This window comes from Anolis carolinensis, chromosome 1, assembly GCF_035594765.1.
Source record: "Anolis carolinensis isolate JA03-04 chromosome 1, rAnoCar3.1.pri, whole genome shotgun sequence".
In the NCBI taxonomy this organism is placed as follows: domain Eukaryota; kingdom Metazoa; phylum Chordata; class Lepidosauria; order Squamata; family Dactyloidae; genus Anolis; species Anolis carolinensis.
Window position 1 is genome coordinate 175033746 of NC_085841.1, and position 19199 is coordinate 175052944.

Consider the following 19199-nt stretch of genomic DNA (forward strand, 5'->3'; position numbering starts at 1 on the left):
CTTTATAGGTCATAATCTGCACTTTGAATCGGGACCGGAAACTTATCGGCAGCCAGCGAAGCTGCTTTAATAGGGCCGTCATGCGCTCCCTATAATTAGCTCCAGTTAGAAGCCTGGCTGCCGATATTTGCATCAGTTGCAATTCCAGACTGTATTCAAAGGCAGCCCCACGTAGAGTACGTTGCAATAATAAAGAGGCCTCCTGGGCATCTTTTTCCCATTCCACTGAAATAACAGTATTTCAGCAGTTCATGTAAACTTGAACTCAAAACCCACTGCTATTCCTGATTACATTTTGGTAAATCAATGCATATGCAAGGCGCATTGATCCAATGTGTCTGTTTTAGTTGGGATTAATATTGGTATCTCTGCACCATAGTATCGCCTGTCCATTCTCCTTTTATTTCACCCCAGAATTAATCTCTCAAGGAGCTTTTATTGTGGGACAATCTGATCTGTTTCTCTTTTTTGTGTAAGGGAATGGACTTTCTAACTGCTATATTTCACTGAATATATGACTGGTTTTGTGTGTCTTATGATGGCGTGACAAGTCCTGCTTCCTCTTCCTGAAGCTCTCTTCTCCTATTTTCTATTACTGTACTTGTGGCTATGCTTTGTCTTTGAAAAAAAAAAGCTGCGTTTAGCAGTGCTACCGTAATTCTCATAGTTTCATTAGCCTTTTCAGGTTCTAGACCCACATTCCTGATGCTGTTTCCTCAAAAACAAACAAACAAACAAAAAAACCTGACACTTTATTTCCTTCATAACACTTGGCATTTAACAGCATCGCTCAACAGGCTATACATACGTATAATTTACAATATCCATGCTTCACTACACTGGTGCCCTCTACCTAAGCATTAGGAAGATTTTTCTGATGAAAAGAGCTCTTTGATTGTGGAATACACTGCCTCAGAGTGTAGTCGAGTCTCTTTCTCTGGAGGTTTTTAAACAAAACCTGGATGGCCATCTGTCAGGAATGCTTTGTGTGTTCCTGCATGGCATGAAGTTGAATTACATGGCCCTTGTGGGCTCTTCCAATTCTGTGATTCTATCATTCTAAAAGCAAGGAAAACAGACAGTCCAAAGGGCCATTCTGGTGAAGAAGGTTTGGGGTAGTTAATGAAAAACCCTGGTAACTGAGAAAGGTTGCTGGCCATAAACCTGGCCTCGTTCCATTTTCCAGCTGACTGTTCTCAGTGAGGAGGGCAGAGGGGAAAACATCAAAGAATCCCACAAATCTAACTAGGAGCAAGGGGGAATCCCAGACTGAATCATGTCAAAATTAGTGGAGTGCGTCCCCAATTTTTCCGAAGGCAACAACAAAGCGGTAAGTTCTGAATTATTTTCTATATAAAGAGATCCAGCCTATGGCAGTAAAAACACTGGCTTCTCACTGATTTCTTTTAAATAACTACATTGGTTGGGTGTAAGACTCTTCAGAAAATTAGAACATAGTTTTGGAAATGTTTCACAGGTGCATCGAAAAGGAATTTGTCTTTACTCATACATCTTAGCCATGGATAACAAATATTAGGTTTTCTGCGAGCTCATAATGAATATCATTTATTCAGTACCACAAATTCAATTAATAGCGAATGAAGGAAGAAATATGTTATTAATGTCCTTGCAGGTCACCGCTCTTCACTTTTTGCTCTCCGCCACTTGCTGTACTCTGTCTTCCATCTATTCTGCTCTTTTGCTTATCTCATCCTGCATACACTTTTATGTGGTGAGAACCTCTCTCCCTTCTTCCACCTTCACCACTCCCACTGGTCCAATTTCCCTAGTTCAGTGGTTCCCAACCTTTTTTTGACCATGGACCACCCTCCAACATTAGTACCAAAAGGGTTACAAATCAGTTTTGGTCAACTTTAGATTTGTTTTGGTTATTTGGGGTGCCCATTCAGAAAACTGCATTGGATAGACCACATCAGCTCTAGTTTCGGATATAGAACATATGACATCCAGTAGTTGCCATCTGCTCTCCCACAGAAAACCATATTTAATAATCTAGAGCTGATGTGGTCTATCCAATGCAATGGTCAGCTCTGTGAAAAGGAGTGGAAATAAAATAAAATAAAATAAAATAAAATAAAGAGGAAGGAGGTTTGTGGACTGGGTTTCTGTTATTGCGGCCCACTGGTGGGCTGCAGCCCACAGGTTGAGAACCACTGCTCTAGTTGAATCAATCAGCACCCAATAAACACTAATGTATAGAAATGTTGTTTAAGATAATAGAGTTGCTAACCATACCACATACATTGTTAGATCTATGCAATAAGTGACTATATAATACATTTAGAAATAAAGCAATAAAAATATTCTATGGGTTTTCATCTATTTTGTCAATACTCAAACCCAGTCCATCTTGCACGGTGCTTATCCGAGATAGAGCGGTATATAAATAAAGTTTTGTTGTTGTTGTTTGTTGTTGTTGTTTTTCCCCATTGGCTCTTAAACCAAAACATTTCAAATATACTTCATCTCACTTTCCTATGAGAAGAGTCTTGAAGTTTTTTCACCAGTTACGAACTTCCTATTACAATTGCGTTGTAAATCTTCCATGGATAAACACTTCTTAACTAATGAAAATTTCTCCAGCAGCCTCCCTCCCAATGCAAGCAAATATCAGCATGGTTAAAGCATAACAATACCCATTATCCAGTATACATATGCATTGTTATTACAAGCATGTACATATAACAAACAAAGAATAAATATGGCAGGACTCAAGCTCTTGACTCCCAGAGAGGTTAAACTGACACCCACCTTGCTCTCTACAGGCAGGTGAAGTTTCAAACTTCTATATTTTGTTAATTTTTGACTATATCTTTATCTGTTGTAAGCCACCTGTAGTCCTGAATTGGAAAAAAAAGGCTAACAACAATTTTGGCAGCAACTTGGTTATTCAAACAATATGTTCATGTCTGTAAAGTTGTGCTCTTTGGAATGCTCCCTCTAAAATAGAAGGAAAGGTTTGCTCCCATGTGGACCAATGTAGAATGAACCAAGACTGAATAGTAACCATGACCTTTTCATCAGTTCACAGCTTTCCCCACTGGATAGAATAATGAAAAGGAAAATAGAAATAGATAAAGGAATGATTGGGCTATTGTATGACGAACTAATCACCTTAACTTACAAAACAAAAACAACCCTTATAGATAACTGGAAACAGGAAAAAAACTTTACTGAGAAATTAATTGGGTCTTGGATTGATAATATTCATAAAATTAAACATATAAGGATTAAAGAAACCCAAAGGAAAATAATATCCAAATGGTACAGAATCCCCCTCCAATTAGCATACATACTGGAAATAAGTGTTGGCATAACTGTGGGGAAATAGGTACATTCTCCCACATGTGGTGGGACTGTAGAAAAATTCAGGACTTTTATAGTAAAATAAGAAAAATAATGGAAGAAACAATAGGGAAAGAATTAATATGGGACAAAGCCAGATACATGTCTCTCACAGTAAAGGTAAAGGATGATAACAATAATTGGACAGAGATCTTAAAATATATGACAGCCGCAATACAAGCCACGATAGCCCGAGGATGGAGGGAGGATACAAAATGGGATGTAGAAACCTCATCACTCAAAAGAAAAAATATATACAAATAGCCTAAAAGATCAAGACTGGTTCAGGAAATGGACTGTGTTAATTGACAAAATAGACGGAGACGAAAGATACAGCACCTTGAACCAGGCGTTCCACACGGTTAAACGGATGTATTGACAATATTTTGAATTGCTGTTCCAGGGGGGTGGGGGGTATGGGAGGAGGGCAGGGGTGGAGGGTGATATATTTCTAAGGACTGTTTAAAATGTCATTTAAGGAAGAGTTACTTTTGGAATAATGTATACTGAAGTAAGTCATGTATGGCAAAAAAAAAAGTTAATTGTTGGGATGTATCAAATAAAAAATTTTTTAAAAAAAGTTCACAACTTTCCAGTTTAAAGTCATTGATTTGCATCTGTTTAGTACTGAGGTTATGCTGTTTCAGACCATCTGACAGCTGTGCTCTTGAGCAGGTGATAGATGAGATCGGCAAGGCCATCTCCCAGACCGAGGGCTGTGTGCTCCTGGATGTGGATGCAGGTCCTTCCACCAATCGAACAGTTTATACTTTTGTGGGGAGCCCTGAAGACGCCATTGAAGGTGCGCTGAATGCAGCCAGGAGAGCTTTTGAACTCATTGACATGGCAAAACATACAGGTAATTGCAACAAAGTGAAAGGAAACATCAGAGAACAGAAGAACCAAACAAGACCTTTATGGCATCTTGTAGGGAAACTGTACAGACTTTCTACTTCTTTTTACAGACTTTCCATTTGGCCCTTGATGTGGTACATTTTTTTTTTTAGAGAGAATCAGTATATATTTGGAAAGTCCTGGGTTTTGGGTTTGCTCTTTGGTAGTTCAGTATTGTCCAGTGCTAGATAACATATCATGTAGGTAGGTTATTACTCTACCTAGCAATTTATTGGGCCATCAGTTTATACATCAGGGTTGCATATATGCAGCATTGTTGCAAACCTCTGCACAGACTCAACCATGAGCATTGGTTGGCTCTCCAATCTAGCAAATGTCATCAGACTGTTGTAAGGATAATATAACTCCCAGTTCACTAGTCTGACAAGTGACAAGAGAAGATATCTGTACGTGTTCCATTCTCCTGGAATTTTGAGACTTCTGGCCACATACAAATTTAATGTTGTCAACAGGGCTTGAGGACGTGTGACTCTCCAAATGTTTCCGATGTCAGTTTTCACCAGCTGTAGCCCATTCCCAGACAATGCGGGGAATGATAAGAATAGGACTACTTCATCTGCTTCTGGAGGGCCTCTGATTTCCTACTCTTGGTTTAAAACATGGCCATTTCTGTGAGGGCAACTCAGCCTTTCCTAAACTGGTGTCCTTCAGGTGTTTTCAACTGCAACTTCCACTGACCTCAGCCAATATGAGCGATTCTGCAAAACAGAAGAGCAATCCAGGAAGATCGTGCGGAAAGCTGAGCACAGCACATGACAGCTGAGCGAAGGGAAGCCAGCCTAGTTCAGGACACAAGCCAGGCGGGAATGTTGGGGGGGGGGGAGGGCTTTCCAAACACTTTTATCACTATGATAACTGCCTAGATTTCAATGGGGACTATGGTGAGAACTGGTATTTGGGTCTGGCTTTCAACTGAATATGGTAAATGTTTTCTCCTATACTTTGTTTATTTTTAATTCCAAAACGTAATGAACTTTCTGGATAACCCTCGTATTTATGTTTTTATTCAGTTTTTGTATATGATGTATTGCATTTTTACCTGTTTGTATGTGGCATTGAGTTTTGTCATACTGTGAGCTGCTTTGAGTCCCCTTCAGGCTGAGAGAAAGCGGGATATAAATATAGTAAATAAATACATAAATAAATAAATAAATAAATGTGTGTGTTCTCACAATACTCCTATGCACCCAAGGGATAAAATATCTTATAGGACTTGGAACTTTTGTGAGAACCCTCCACCACAGCAGATTTGAGGCAAACTGCCATGTGTACTTCTTGTTACTATAACCTGGACCTGGAGGACAAAGAGCAGGATGGGTGGGTACCGGATGTGTTCTCAAAAGATTATCTACAGCATCTGGTGCATAAACCATTTTGCCGCCTACAAAATACTTATGAGGCCAGCCTATTACAAGCATGGGTGGTGCCTGCCTGCTCTAATCTCACTCAGTCAAAAATGCCATTTTAAACTGGCTAAAACAAATATATTTCATTTAACCAGTCATTATTTGCAGAGATGTCATTGACCTTGGATGTTAGCTTAGTCTTCAAACATGTGGAAATTTAGCTTTCTCTATACAGTAGAGTCTCACTTATCCAACATAAATGGGCCGGCAGAATGTTGGATAAGCGAATATGTTGTATAATAAGGAGGGATTAAGGAAAAGCCTATTAAACATCAAATTAGGTTATGATTTTACAAATTAAGCACCAAAACATCATGTTATACAACAAATTTGACAGAAAAAGTAGTTCAATACATGGTAATGCTATGTAGTAATTACTGTATTTTTGAATTTAGTACCAAAATATCATGATGTATTGAAAACATTGTCTACAAAAGTGCGTTGGATAATCCAGAACGTTGGATAAGCTAGTGTTGGATAAGTGAGACTCTACTGTATTTTAGCTTTTCTTTTCTGCAACTGCCCCTTTGACCTTTCTCCCTCCTGATTTTACTGACAATTTTCAGAAGCTGTGTTTTCTTGTCCTAGGTGAGCACCCCCGAATGGGTGCCCTGGATGTCTGCCCATTTGTCCCAGTGAAAAATGTCACGATGGAAGAATGCATTCACTGTGCCAATCTCTTTGGAAAACGTTTAGCAGATGAATTGAGTGTGCCAGGTAAATTGGTCGTCACTGAAGAGGAAGGATCTTGAATCTGAAAAGCACTCTATACTATTCAGTAATGTTTTCTCTAAAATTGTAGCACAGGATAAATATACACTAGAGAATTAATGCAGTTTGACATCACTTTAATTGTCATGACTCAATACTATAGAATTCTGGGATTATAGTCTCTTTGGCAATGAAGCCTAAATAGCTTTAAAACCACAACTAACATGATTCCAAAGCATTGCACCATGGCACTTAAAGTGGAACCAAACTGCAGTAATTCTACAGTGATGCACCCTTAGGCATTTCTTTTCTTCTATTAGTATGTTTTGCACAGCTCATTTTTGGGGTATCTGGGGGACATTTGGTACCCACAGATTCCTTGTGGTATTGTTCTCACTGACTCCAAGTTTATAATTTTATAATTATAATTTTGTATGTATGTGTATGTATATGTGTATGTGTGTATATATATATGAGAATTTTTCAAAAAATTTGAAGAACTTATTACTCATGGAACAAAAATTACATCATATCTAACTTGGCTTTGGGGGAAATGTCATGTCTGATATATTAAAGGTACATATTATTTCAGAGTTACACATGTAACTTTTTAAAAAATCTGTTACAATTGGGGTTACCAGGTCCTGACTAGTAAGAAATATCTGAACTTTTTTTTCCATGTCAGAAGCGATTTGAGAAACTGCAAGTTGCTTCTGGTATGAAAAAATTGGCCATCTGCAAGGACGTTGCCCAGGGTGTTTTGATGTTTTTACCATCCTTGTAGGAGGCTTCTTTCATGTCCCTGCATGGAGCTGGAGCTGATAAAGGGAGCTCATCCGTGCTCTCCCCGAGAGGGATTCGAATCGGAAACACTGCATCACCGGGGGCTCAATATCTGATCTATAACAACTTCTTTGATTTTGCTATTTTGTGGAGGAGGGAAGGTGCCCCCAATATCAAGAAAGACAGAATAAAACATTAGGGAAACAGGTTATTTTTGTCTCCATTAGTTTTTGATAGAGTGAAGCAGAACACATCCATCCCCGTAACAAGAAGTGAGAAGAAGAAATCATAACCAGGAATTGTGCATAGTCTGAAGTCTTTTTCTTAGCTCTGGAAACAGGGCAGTGAATATGTGAAAGAAATTAGAACAGCCCCCTCACTCCCTTCCTTTAAGAAAGAATTAAAAACCTACTTCTGCTCACTAGTTTATGGGGAGGAGGATGAATAGTTTATCCCGGATTCCATCTTGGTGGACGAAGCTGGCAATGACTATTTTAATTTATCAAAGAACGATATGTTTACATCGTTATACAGATTTTAACAGTGGAATTGTATTATTTATTGTACTGGATTGACAGATTTATATGCTTTTATATTGATATGTTTTTGAGCCCCTGATGGTGCAGCAGATTAAACTGTTGAGCTGATGAGCTTGACCAAAAGGTTTGAATCCAGGGAGTAGGGTGAGCTCCCATTATTAGACCCAGCTTCTGCCAACCTAGGAATTTGAAAACATGCAAATGTGAGTAGATCAATAGTTACTGCTCCAGCAGTAAGGTAACGGCGCTCCATACAGCCACATGGCCTTGGAGGTGTCTACAGACAGCACCAGCTCTTTGGCTTAGAAATGGAAATGAGCACCAAACCCCAGAGTATGACACGGGGAAAGCCTTTACCTTTACCTAGCCAAAGCTGTTCAATATGTTTTAGTTGTATGTTTTAAATGTTTTATACTGTACACAGCATTGAATGTTTGCTGTTTTTGTTTATGGAAGCCGCTCAGAGTACCTTCGGGGAGAGATAATAAAATAATAATAATTGTTGTTGTTGTTGATGTTGATGATGATGTTGTTGTTGTTTCTAACCTTTTGCTCATTGGAAAATAGTCTATTTCCCCCAAGTCTTTGGAGATAAAGAAACCCTCAGGAAAAAATACTGTCTTATTCATGGTTTACTCCCCCACTTTTCCTTTAGAGCCTTTGCATCTCTAAGCAACAAGAAGAAGGAGTAGCAGTCCCCATTATTCTGGCCTGGCTTGCTTCTGCTGGGTTGTGTGAACAGGGCATTAAGAGCAACAGACATTAAGAGCTGGCAGAACTCTTTCATGAATGTCTTGAGGTAATAGTGCTTCTGCAGGGAAAATAATAGGGCAACTGACCAATTTACTCTACCTGGCTTCCAGTCCTCTTCACCTCTCCCAGTTAGTTTCTGTAGGTTGCATCCCATTCTGCCTAAATGCCCTAAAGCAGTGGTTCTCAACCTGTGGGTCCCCAGATGTTTTGGCCTTCACCTCCTAGAAATCCTAGCCAGTTTCCCAGCTGTTAGGATTTCTGGGAGTTGAAGGCCAAAACATTTGGGGACCCACAGGTGGAGAACCACTACCATAAAGGCACCAGATCTGTCTGATTTTGGAAGCTAGGCAGGGTCACTCCTGTTTCGTACTTGGATGAGAGACTGCTAAAAATTCCCAGAAACTGTTAAGTTATATCTCAGAGGAAGAAATTGGCATCACCACGTCTGAGTATTTCTTACCTAAGAAAACCCTCACTCACTCAGGTTGCAGTCCAGAAGCCCAGGTCTCATGCTGCATGTCTGTAAGCTGCCCTTTCTTTGCAGTGTACCTCTATGGAAAAGCAGCTCGGAAGGAGAGTCGGCGGTCCTTACCAGCCATCCGAGCAGGAGAGTATGAGGCCCTTGCTGAGAAAGTAAGACTTTTAATATTGTTAGTAATAGTAGTCTTGCTGTTTTGAGAAGTTGTGCTATAGTTTTGATATTATTATTATTATTATTATTAATGTTTCTTTATACCCTGCTTTTTATCTCCATAAGGAGACTCAAAGCAGTATAGGCGAATTCAAAACCATACTCTCCAACTGTCTAGATATGAGCGGGACAGTCCCAATGAATCCTACGTCTTCCCACTTGTAAGCTGTTTATAAAATGTTCCCATTTCCTTTTCCTCCTCCCAGTTTCAGCTTTATTCCCAGCTTACTTTCATTGCTGCAAGCTGGGTTCAAATTGCAAATGTGTAGTCAATTAACTCAGCAAGGTGGGGTGGAGAGAAGAGGGCAAAGTTGGGAAACTGAAATTACTGAAGTCTCTCCTAGCTTGTGTGTTCTTCTTCATCAATAACGTTCACCAAGGTGGCTGCCTTATGATGTTGCTTGGCCAAGCATGTCCCTGTTTTCAATGGGTTAAATCCTTGTGATGGCTGAACTGCTGACCTGAAGGTTGGGTTGCTGACCTGAAGGTTTCCAGTTCGAATCTGCAAGATGGGGTGAGCTCCCGTCTGTCAGCTCTAGCTTACGGGGACATAAGAGAAGCCTCCCAGAAGGATGTTAACACATCTGGGTATCCCCTGGGCAATGTCTCTGTAGATAGCCAATACTCTCACACCAGAAGCAACATGCAGTATGTTTTCAAGTCGCTTCTGACACGATAAAAAAATGATGAAATATTTGAGGATGTGCAGAAGAGAAATTAGGATATTTTACTGGAACTTCTCTCCAGATTGTATAGGACCAGGATAATGGAACCAACACATCTGACACTTCATCCTCTGTTTGGTTGTTGTACCAGTTACTTAAAGGAATGACAAATTCTGGAATGAGCAGATTTCAGCTTTATTTCATTACAGAGGCACAAGGGTCTGCTTTGGGTGAACTTTCCTCCCCATCCACGTTTTAAAAAGCATATCATTCACAGGGATTTCAAAGTGAAGGAAAGGCTGCCAATGTGCAGAGTAAGGAGAACTGCACCTTCTTGCCCTGGGAAACTAAAAACCAAGAAGCTTGAAAGATGTTTAATATCATTGTTTGACTTTCTGGGTTATTTCAGTGTTAAATGCTATTGGAAACCAGCTATTTTACTCCGACATCCTTTTAACACAGGTGTAATATTCTTCATGTCACTAAAACTAAGCCATCCTCCTCTTTTCCTTCTCTCTTATCTTCAAGCTTCAAAAAGTGGAATGGACTCCTGATTTTGGCCCCACAAGCTTTGTTCCAAGGTGGGGAGCGACAGTGACAGGGGCACGGACGTTCCTCATAGCATATAACATCAATTTGCTGTGCACAAAGGAGCTCGCACACCGGATTGCCTTAAACATTCGAGAGCAAGGCCGTGCTAAAGACCAGGTACACAGGGAAGAAATAACTTCTGCCTTTCTCCTGCCCCACTCTCCTTTAAAACTGTCAAAACCAGAAGCCTGGCATGCAGGATCTACTTTGGAGCTTGGTTTCACTACGGCCCCATCTACACTGTCATATAATACCATTTGAAGCTGCATTATATCAATTTAAAATTAAGGAATTTTAGAGCTCAGGAATTTGTTTTCTCTACCAGAACTGAACTGAATCCCCAGTCTTTCCATAAGTAACCCATTCCTGGTTCCTTCCTGCTCCATGTTTTTCTTTGTTTTGTCTGTGTAATTTACAGAGAATATATACAGTAGAGTCTCACTTATCCAACATAAACGGGCCGGCAGAACGTTGGTTAAGCGAATATGTTGGATAATAAGGAGAGATTAAGGAGAAGCCTATTAAACACCAAATTAGGGTTTGATTTTACAAATTAAGCATCAAAACATCATGTTATACAACAAATTTGACAGAAAAAGTAGTTCAATACGCAATAATGCTACATAGTAATTACTGTATTTATGAATTTAGACCAAAATATCACGATGTATTGAAAACATTGACTACAAAAATGTGTTGGATAATCCAGAACATTGGATACGCGAATGTTGGATAAGTGAAACTCTACTGTATTGTTAAACAACTGGAAATCAGACATCCTTACTAATGTATTATGTGCTTTTTCAGAACATAGCAAGAAAAGGAGGACAATTTCATTTTAAAACTTTTTTTTCCATATCCTGAGCGACTTGAGAAACTGCAAATTGCTTCTGGTGTGAGAGAACTGGCTGTCTGCAAGGACCTTGCCCAGGTGTCGTCTGGTTGTTTTGATGTTTTTACCATCCTTGTGGGAGGCTTCTCTCATGATCCCGCATGGAGCTGGCACTGATAGAGGGAGCTCAACTGCACTGTCCCTAGGTTGGATTCGAACTGGCAACTTTCAGGTCAGCAAACTCAACCTTCAAGTCATCAGTCTTGCCAGCACAAGGGTTTAACCCTCTGCGGTATCGGGGGCTCCTATTTTTAAGGCATGATTCCTAGGGACACTTTATATTACAGTATATAGGAGTTGTGTCTCCTTAGTAGCTTCTGGATGTCAGACAAAGTCAGGCCACTCCATGTCCATGCTGAAGGAACTTTAAAATTGCTTTGATTTCAAAGTGCTAAGGGTTTCACTTTCCCATTGTAGTGAGGGTTTGTACTTCAGTCTTCTCTGTCAAAGAGTGCTGGTACCTTACGAATCTACAACTCCCAGGACTCCATAGAATTGAGGCATGCAGTTGAGTGGTGCCAAACTGCATTAATTCTATAGTACAGCCGCACTCTTCCTTTGTTGGAAGATTTCTTTATCATTTCCCACATTTTCAAGTGCTATTCCTTTTGTTGAAAGAGATCTCACAGTCCATGAAGTATGAAGGGATGTGTATAGTCCCTTGTGCCCTTCTCCTCTTCCCATTCGATACTAGAATCACCGGTGACCTTCTTGTCTTTATATATATAGTACATGGAGCCCCTGGTGGTGCAGTGGGTTAAACCCTTGTGCCGGCAGGACTGATGACTTGAAGGTCGGGTTACTGACCTGAAGGTTGCCGGTTCGAATCCAACCCTGGGAGAGCATGGATGAGCTCCCTCTATCAGCTCCAGCTCCATGCGGGGACATGAGAGAAGCCTCCCACAAGGATAGTAAAAACATCAAAACAATCGGGCGTCCCCTGGGCAACGTCCTTGTAGATGGCCAGTTCTGTCACGCTTGCAGTTTCTCAATTCTCTCCTGACACACACAAAAAATTAGTACATGACCAAAACAGAATTATCCTAGTACAGTAGAGTCTCACTTATCCAACATAAACGGGCCGGCAGAACGTTGGATAAGCGAATATGTTGGATAATAAGGAGGGATTAAGGAAAAGCCTATTAAACATCAAATTAGGTTATGATTTTACAAATTAAGCACCAAAACATCATGTTTAACAACAAATTTGACAGAAAAAGCAGTTCAATATGCAGTAATGCTATGCAGTAATGACTGTATTTATGAATTTAGCACCAAAATATCACGATATATTGAAAACATTGACTACAAAAATGCGTTGGATAATCCAGAACATTGGATAAGCGAGTGTTGGATAAGTGAGACTCTACTGTACTACAATGCATGTTTATTTTGTTTTTTTGTAACTGCTTTTTTTTCTGCATTGAAATGTTACGGACATACTGCATACCTTATACACTGTCCTTCAGGATTGTTCTTTAGTACTCTATTATTAGCATAATTAGGATAATAACCCATGAGTGCATATGCCAGGATTCAATTTTTAAGAAGTGGCAGGATACTTCATTAATAACGTTGCACTAAACTTACATTATTACCTTTTGGACAGATGCTGAAAATGCTCAGTGTAATTAAACTATTTTGGGAACTTTGTAGTATTCTTAATGGGCTGTTGGTGACTGGATTGGAGACAGCAAATGTCCTTCTGTCTTGGGCTTATATTGGTTGGCGCTCATAGTTGAATGTATGCTTGGTTGAAACAGTTATGCCTCATTGTCCTTTGTAGCCTGGTCGGTTGAAGCAGGTGCAAGGCATGGGATGGTACTTGGATGAAGAAAATATTGCCCAAGTCTCTACGAATCTGTTGGATTTTGAAACCACTCCCCTTCATGTGGTCTATGAGGAGGTTTGCAAAGATGCCAAGGTGAGCTGCAGAAAGGAACCGATAATCAGTTAATCAGTTAATTCTTAGCTGCCCCTCTCTTTGGATCAAAGCAGGGAACAACAACAAATAACACATCACATTTGTTAAAAGAGTTTATAAAACCAATACAAGTTGAGCATCCTTTATCTCAGTGGTTCTCAATATGTGAGTCCCAAGGTGTTTTGGCCCAAAACTCCCAGAAATCCCAGCCAGTTTACCAGCTGTTAGGAATTCTGGGAATTAAAGGCCAAAACACCTGAAGAGCCACAGGTTGAGAACCACTGCTTTATCTGGAAGTCTGAATCCCCAAATCCTTCAAAATTCAAAATTATCCACATAGGTACCTGAGCTACATTTTGATGGTTTAGTGCAGGGGTCCCTAAACTAAGGCCTGGGGGCCGGATGCGGCCCTCCAAGGTAATTTACCTGGCCCCCGCCCTCATTTATAATATAATATTTTTATATCAGTTTTAATAATATAATATATTGTATATACATGTAATATTGATAATAATATTATCATTTTATACAATATAATACTAACAATAATGTCATATAATAATATTAATTATATGTTATATATTACATATAATATTACAGTATAGTGGTATAGTTCAACATAGTATAATGCTAATATTGTGCTATGCTAATAATATAATATATTGTATGTACATACAGCTGCTCTGAGTTCCTCCGGGGTGAGAACAGTGGGATATAAATGTAGTAAATAAATAAATAAATAATTTTGGACTTAGGTTCGCCCAAAGTCTGAAATGACTTGAAGACACACAACAACAACAATCCTAATTAACCTGACTATTCCATTGGCCAGAAGCAGGCTCACACTTCCTATTGAAATCCTGATAGGTTTATGTTGGTTAAAATTATTTTCATTTTTAAATATTGTATTGTTCTTTCATTGTTATTGTTGTTGTTTTGCACTACAAATAAGACATGTGCAGTGTGCATAGGAATTTGTTCGGTTTTTTTCCCCAAATGATAATTCGGCCCCTCAACAGTCTGAAGGATTGTGGACCAGCCCTCTGCTTTAAAAGTTTGAGGACCCCTGGTTTAGTGTATACAAACATTTGGTTCATACAGAAGCATTTTAAAGATGTTGCATAAAATTACATTCAGGCTATGTGTATATGATGTACATCCTATTAAATATGATGATGAAACATAAATGAATGTCATTTTTAGACTTGGGTTCCATCTCCAAGATATCATGTTATGTATGTATATACAAATATAAGTATTCCATTATGTCTCATTTCTTTCAGGAAGTCATTTGCCCCTAGTAACAGATTTTTTAAATCCCCGAAGTGGCTCAGGTGGATTTACTCGGAGTGGAAGTGGCCCCATTAGGACTTGCTGGACTCCAAAAGAATGTTTCACCATATCTTCATTGTTTTGAAGTTCCTATTTTCCCTTCTAGGATCTCAATCTGCCCGTGGTCGGATCTCAGCTAGTGGGTCTGATCCCCAAAAAGGCCATGTTGGATGCAGCAGAATTTTATATTAAGAAAGACAATCTTTTCATCCTAGAGGAAGATCATAAAATCAGACTGGTAACTTTTCACCATTCATTTATAATCAATTTTTGGGAAACTGAAATAACTAAAATGTGGATTCAACTGTGGGAATATGGATATCAAGGGAGGAACGTAATAGGAGAGGGTGTTGAGATGGAAAGAAACCAGGCCTACACCACATCTTAACCAGACTTCAAGTGGGAGAAAAGAGTAAAATCTGGATTCTGAATAGTGCTACAACAGGGTTCAACCCCCCCCCCCCAAAGTATTTATGGCATAACCATTACAAACCATTACATTGTATAAAATACCAAAACAGAATGCTCCACCATTTACCGGAAGGGAATCCTAAATAAGGGCAGGAGGAGTGGGCTGAAAAAATGTCTGGGAAATGGGATAGTTTCATATCTCTTTCTGTATTAATTGTACAAGGAACAGTGTTTTGTACAAAATGAATAACGACCTCTTCACATGGGGCTAAATTTGGCGACATGTGTCGATTTAGCCCTGGTCACCTACCGAGCTTGCTGGCTCTCATCACATAACACCGCGGTGGCTCTATGGGTGAAGGAGGGTGAAGCCAGCACATACCGCCACAAGGGCAATATGGGAGGGCTTCCATGTTGCCATTGGAATCTATGGGGGAAGACATACAGTCCACGTGCACTCATGCTTCCCCCAGTCTGATCGCCCTCAGCTGGAGCTGGGTGATGTGGGGCGTGGGCTGCTGGCTTCCCCATGTCCCTCTACAAAGCAGAGCACCTCCAGTGTCCACTGGATCAACAGTTGAGTTGATAGTTGAGTCCCCTTCGGGGTGAGAAGGGCGGTATATAAATGTCGCAAATAAATAAATAATAGTGTAATTACAGATAAATGCTACACAACCTTCTTCACATTTTTCTTGAATAACTGAAACACCTTCCACTAAGATTTTGTTTTTCGTGATTCTTATAGACATATACATTTAAGAGGCCTGAGGTTAGTAACATTTAGGGGAGTGCTCCACAGAGTCTGAGCTGTTATTGTCCAGTTTACATAGAATTCAGTCCAGTAAAGATCTGCATCTACTTTATTTTTTAGCATCTTTTTAATGATATCCAATCCATGTCTATGAATTCATATTTTTTGTTCTCAGGTAATCAACCGATTGGGATTGGACTCTCTGTCTCCATTCAATCCCAAGGAGCGCATAATTGAGTACGTCTTATTTTGTCTTTCAAACATAATTTTATTTATTTATTTTATTTATTTACTGTATTTTTACCCCACTCTATCTCAACTTCTAGCGGTTTTGTCGTCGTACATTTGGCTGGTCAGATTGAATTGGCTGTCTGCAGTTTTACAGAAGTCCACTTGCTACTGGATTCACTTTGAAGTACTTCTACCTGTTTTTTTTATTACAGGAAATGGGCTTGTCTATACTAGCTCTAAAGCCTGAAGTGGGAGTGGAAGCCTAGGGACTTCCAGTCATTGAGACAGGGCAAATTGGGATGAACAAGTTTAACTTGCCATTAAGAAAAGTCAGGGAATGATCTAGAGTTTCTGTGAAGCTCCAGCTAGTCTGTTGTCAACATAGGCAGAACAGGAAAAAGGGGATAGATTGGGGCTATGTTGCCCACCATTGCCATTGCATATGGCTAGGGAACTCTATAGTGTCTGACAGCAGTGACAGCAACAGAAAAGTGAAGGTGATGGCATTTCCAGGGCCAGTCCAGAGGATTGCTGTCTCTGGACTTTGTGGTAGGTGTAGATGAATGCAAAGGCATGGGAAGTGTTGGCCTAAGAGTAATTAGCAGAGAAAAGTAATTAGCAGAAGTAGTGAGCTTTTTAATCCCCTTTTATATCAGAAAGTGGAACGCTTTGTCCTAGGACTTCATCCCATGGGATAAGTAAAATGAAGTAAATAGTTGGTTTTCCCTTAAGCTTCATCACGCCTCATTTTGGAATTAAATGGAAGATTTTCCTACCCCTGTCAAACAGAATTCTTTTCTCCACTTCCTTTAAGATTTATCTATTTGATTACCCTTCACATGGGAGACATATGTCTCCTCCCACTGTCTCCTTTCCTGCCATCATACCCTTTGACTATAACAGAGTTAAGGCATCTCTCTTAAGGAACCACTTTTTCTGGGGTCGTTTGCCCTCAGCACCCTTCCAATGAAGCTGATGTCACAGACAGAACGCCACCAAATAAGGTTCAACACAGTTTATTAAAGTTACAGAACCAAAAATGCCCGTAAGAAACAAAGGGCTAGGCAAACACTTGCCTTCAATGTGAAAAGATACAAAAAGACTCCGCTGATACTAAAAACGGTTCAAAAGATAAACCGGATTAAACAGGAGTTTAATCCGGGTTAAATAAAAAAATGCTTACTTCAGCCTGGCACTTTAAACAAACAAAAGTTGGTAAACAAAGATTCAATGAAACACAAATAACTGGCAGCAGATTCCTCTCTGCTACTCAAAAGCTACGATGAGTAACTAAGTTGTTACTCCTCCGTGCAACGAGCGAACTCCGGGTCCAAACACATCAATCAGGGTAGCAGCGGTCAGCAGGGTCCCAATCCGGTCCAAGGTCGAAAGCCAGGTACAGACGTCTTTAGTTCACCAGTTCCACCGATAGCCACAGAAGGGATAGTCCGAGGTCGTAGTCAGTCAGTCAGTCCAGCGTCAATCCAGAGTAGGCAATTAATGTCCGTCAAAAAGACGACGGAGGTCCAAGCTATCAAGATTAAACACAGGTTGCACAGCAAAAGCCCACACAGTTCCTCCCGCCGTCTATGCCCAGTGTCCTTGGTAACTTACGTATTCAGCAAACGAATCACACCCGTCTTCAGGAATTTCCCCAACAAGAGCCCAAGCGTTCGTCCAGATTACCTTGCCCAACGCAATTAGCCATTGATTCTAAACCCCATTTTATGCCAGTTCATAACTCCTCATCACTATCAGCTGCTATCCTAATTTCAGGTGCCTCATCATCATCATCCTCATCAGAGCTAAAACACCTTTGACTACGCCCCACAGCATCCCCAGCTGTGGATCCCGTTCCATCCCTCCAGCCCGTCCACGGGTCCGATCCTGCAACCCGCCAGTCGCCTCCCATGCTATCATTGCCGGTGACACCCAAATCCTCCCTCACACGAGTCCATTCCATGTCATCCTCCTCTGAGCTAACCATCTCTTCCTCCATTCCCTCAGTAAAACCCTCAAAGGAGTCTTCGTCTGTTGGTTCTGCAAATAAGTCTCGGAGCCGTTTCCTTTCGCGCTCCTCAAGAGAGTCTGACTCTCGAGGAGTCTTACGACCTCGTCTCCCAGTATCGGAGCCATAAGGCTCAACCATAACAGCTGAATTAAGGCACCCTTTTTACACACTTATTTCAGTGGGAGCCACACCACCTGAAAGAGCCATTGTTTATAGATAGATAGATAGATAGATAGATAGATAGATAGATAGATAACTTCTTCAGCTCTAAAGATTATGGTGAAAAAAGGATTCTATACTGCCCATCTCAGCTTCTCCCCCCATGACAATGTCATCATTTTATTTACAAACGGGCAAGGGGAATTCCCATCACATGTTAAATTGGGCATTTTTACACATCTCTATGCAGGGAATTGAAAAAATAAGTTGATTACCAATGGACTTAGGAATAGTCAGAAAGACCCACAGTTTTAAAATGGTGAAATACCTGGAACCTTCAGTTGAAGCTTGTGTCATGGGATGGGCTCTGTGGGTTGCTGATTCTTAAATGTGTAGAAATGCTGATTTTATTGTGTGTGATGAAGTCCCTAGCCTAGAAGATACTTGTAGACACTGGAAAAAATATCCAATACATCTAAGGTAAGGTAAAGGTTTTCCCCTGACGTTAAGTCCAGTCATGTCTGAATCTGGGGGTTGGTGCTCATCTCCATTACTAAGCCGAAGAGCCGGCGTTGTCCGTAGACACCTCGAAGGTCATGTGGCCGGCATGACTGCATGGAGCACCTTTACCTTCCTGCTGGAGTGGTACCTATTGATCTACTCACATTGGCATGTTTTCGAACTACTAGGTTGGCAGGAGCTGAGTTAATAGCGGACGCTCACTCCGCTCCCGGGATTTGAACCTTTTGGTCTGCAAGTTCAGCAGCTCAGTGTGTCAAGGACAGAACGCCACAAGATCAAAGATAAGAGTTTATTAGATTTACAGAACTCAAAATGCCCGTAAAAGACAAGGGCTAGGCAACGCTGGCCTTAAAAAGCAAAAAGGGGCAAGAAAAACGTTCAAAAGATAAACCGGATTAAACCGGAGTTTAATCCGGACAAAATCAAAACAGCTTGCTTCAGCCTGAGAATAAACAAAACAGAAACTGGTGAACAAAGAGTTCAAAAGAATGTAACTAATTGGCAGCAGATGCTTCTCTGCTGCCAGCACTATGTTTTGAGTAACTT

The 19199-nt window shown here is 40.3% G+C and overlaps 1 protein-coding gene across 3 annotated transcripts in view; it reads left to right on the forward strand.

Moving 5' to 3' along the window:
- The first annotated feature begins 1170 nt into the window (after window positions 1–1170).
- The window catches only part of ftcd (formimidoyltransferase cyclodeaminase), a 31680-nt gene continuing 13651 nt past the window's right edge, over window positions 1171–19199 (forward strand). The window contains exons 1-8 of one of the 3 annotated variants that reach the window (XM_062959500.1): window positions 1171–1330; window positions 4042–4225; window positions 6276–6404; window positions 9018–9106; window positions 10358–10537; window positions 13099–13236; window positions 14675–14806; window positions 15906–15967. In XM_062959500.1, the coding sequence (XP_062815570.1) occupies window positions 1277–1330; window positions 4042–4225; window positions 6276–6404; window positions 9018–9106; window positions 10358–10537; window positions 13099–13236; window positions 14675–14806; window positions 15906–15967 (968 nt within the window). In that variant the 5' untranslated portion in view covers window positions 1171–1276. The remainder of the gene's footprint in view (window positions 1331–4041; window positions 4226–6275; window positions 6405–9017; window positions 9107–10357; window positions 10538–13098; window positions 13237–14674; window positions 14807–15905; window positions 15968–19199) is intronic. The other 2 variants (XM_003215216.4, XM_062959507.1) reach the window with 2 other exon arrangements.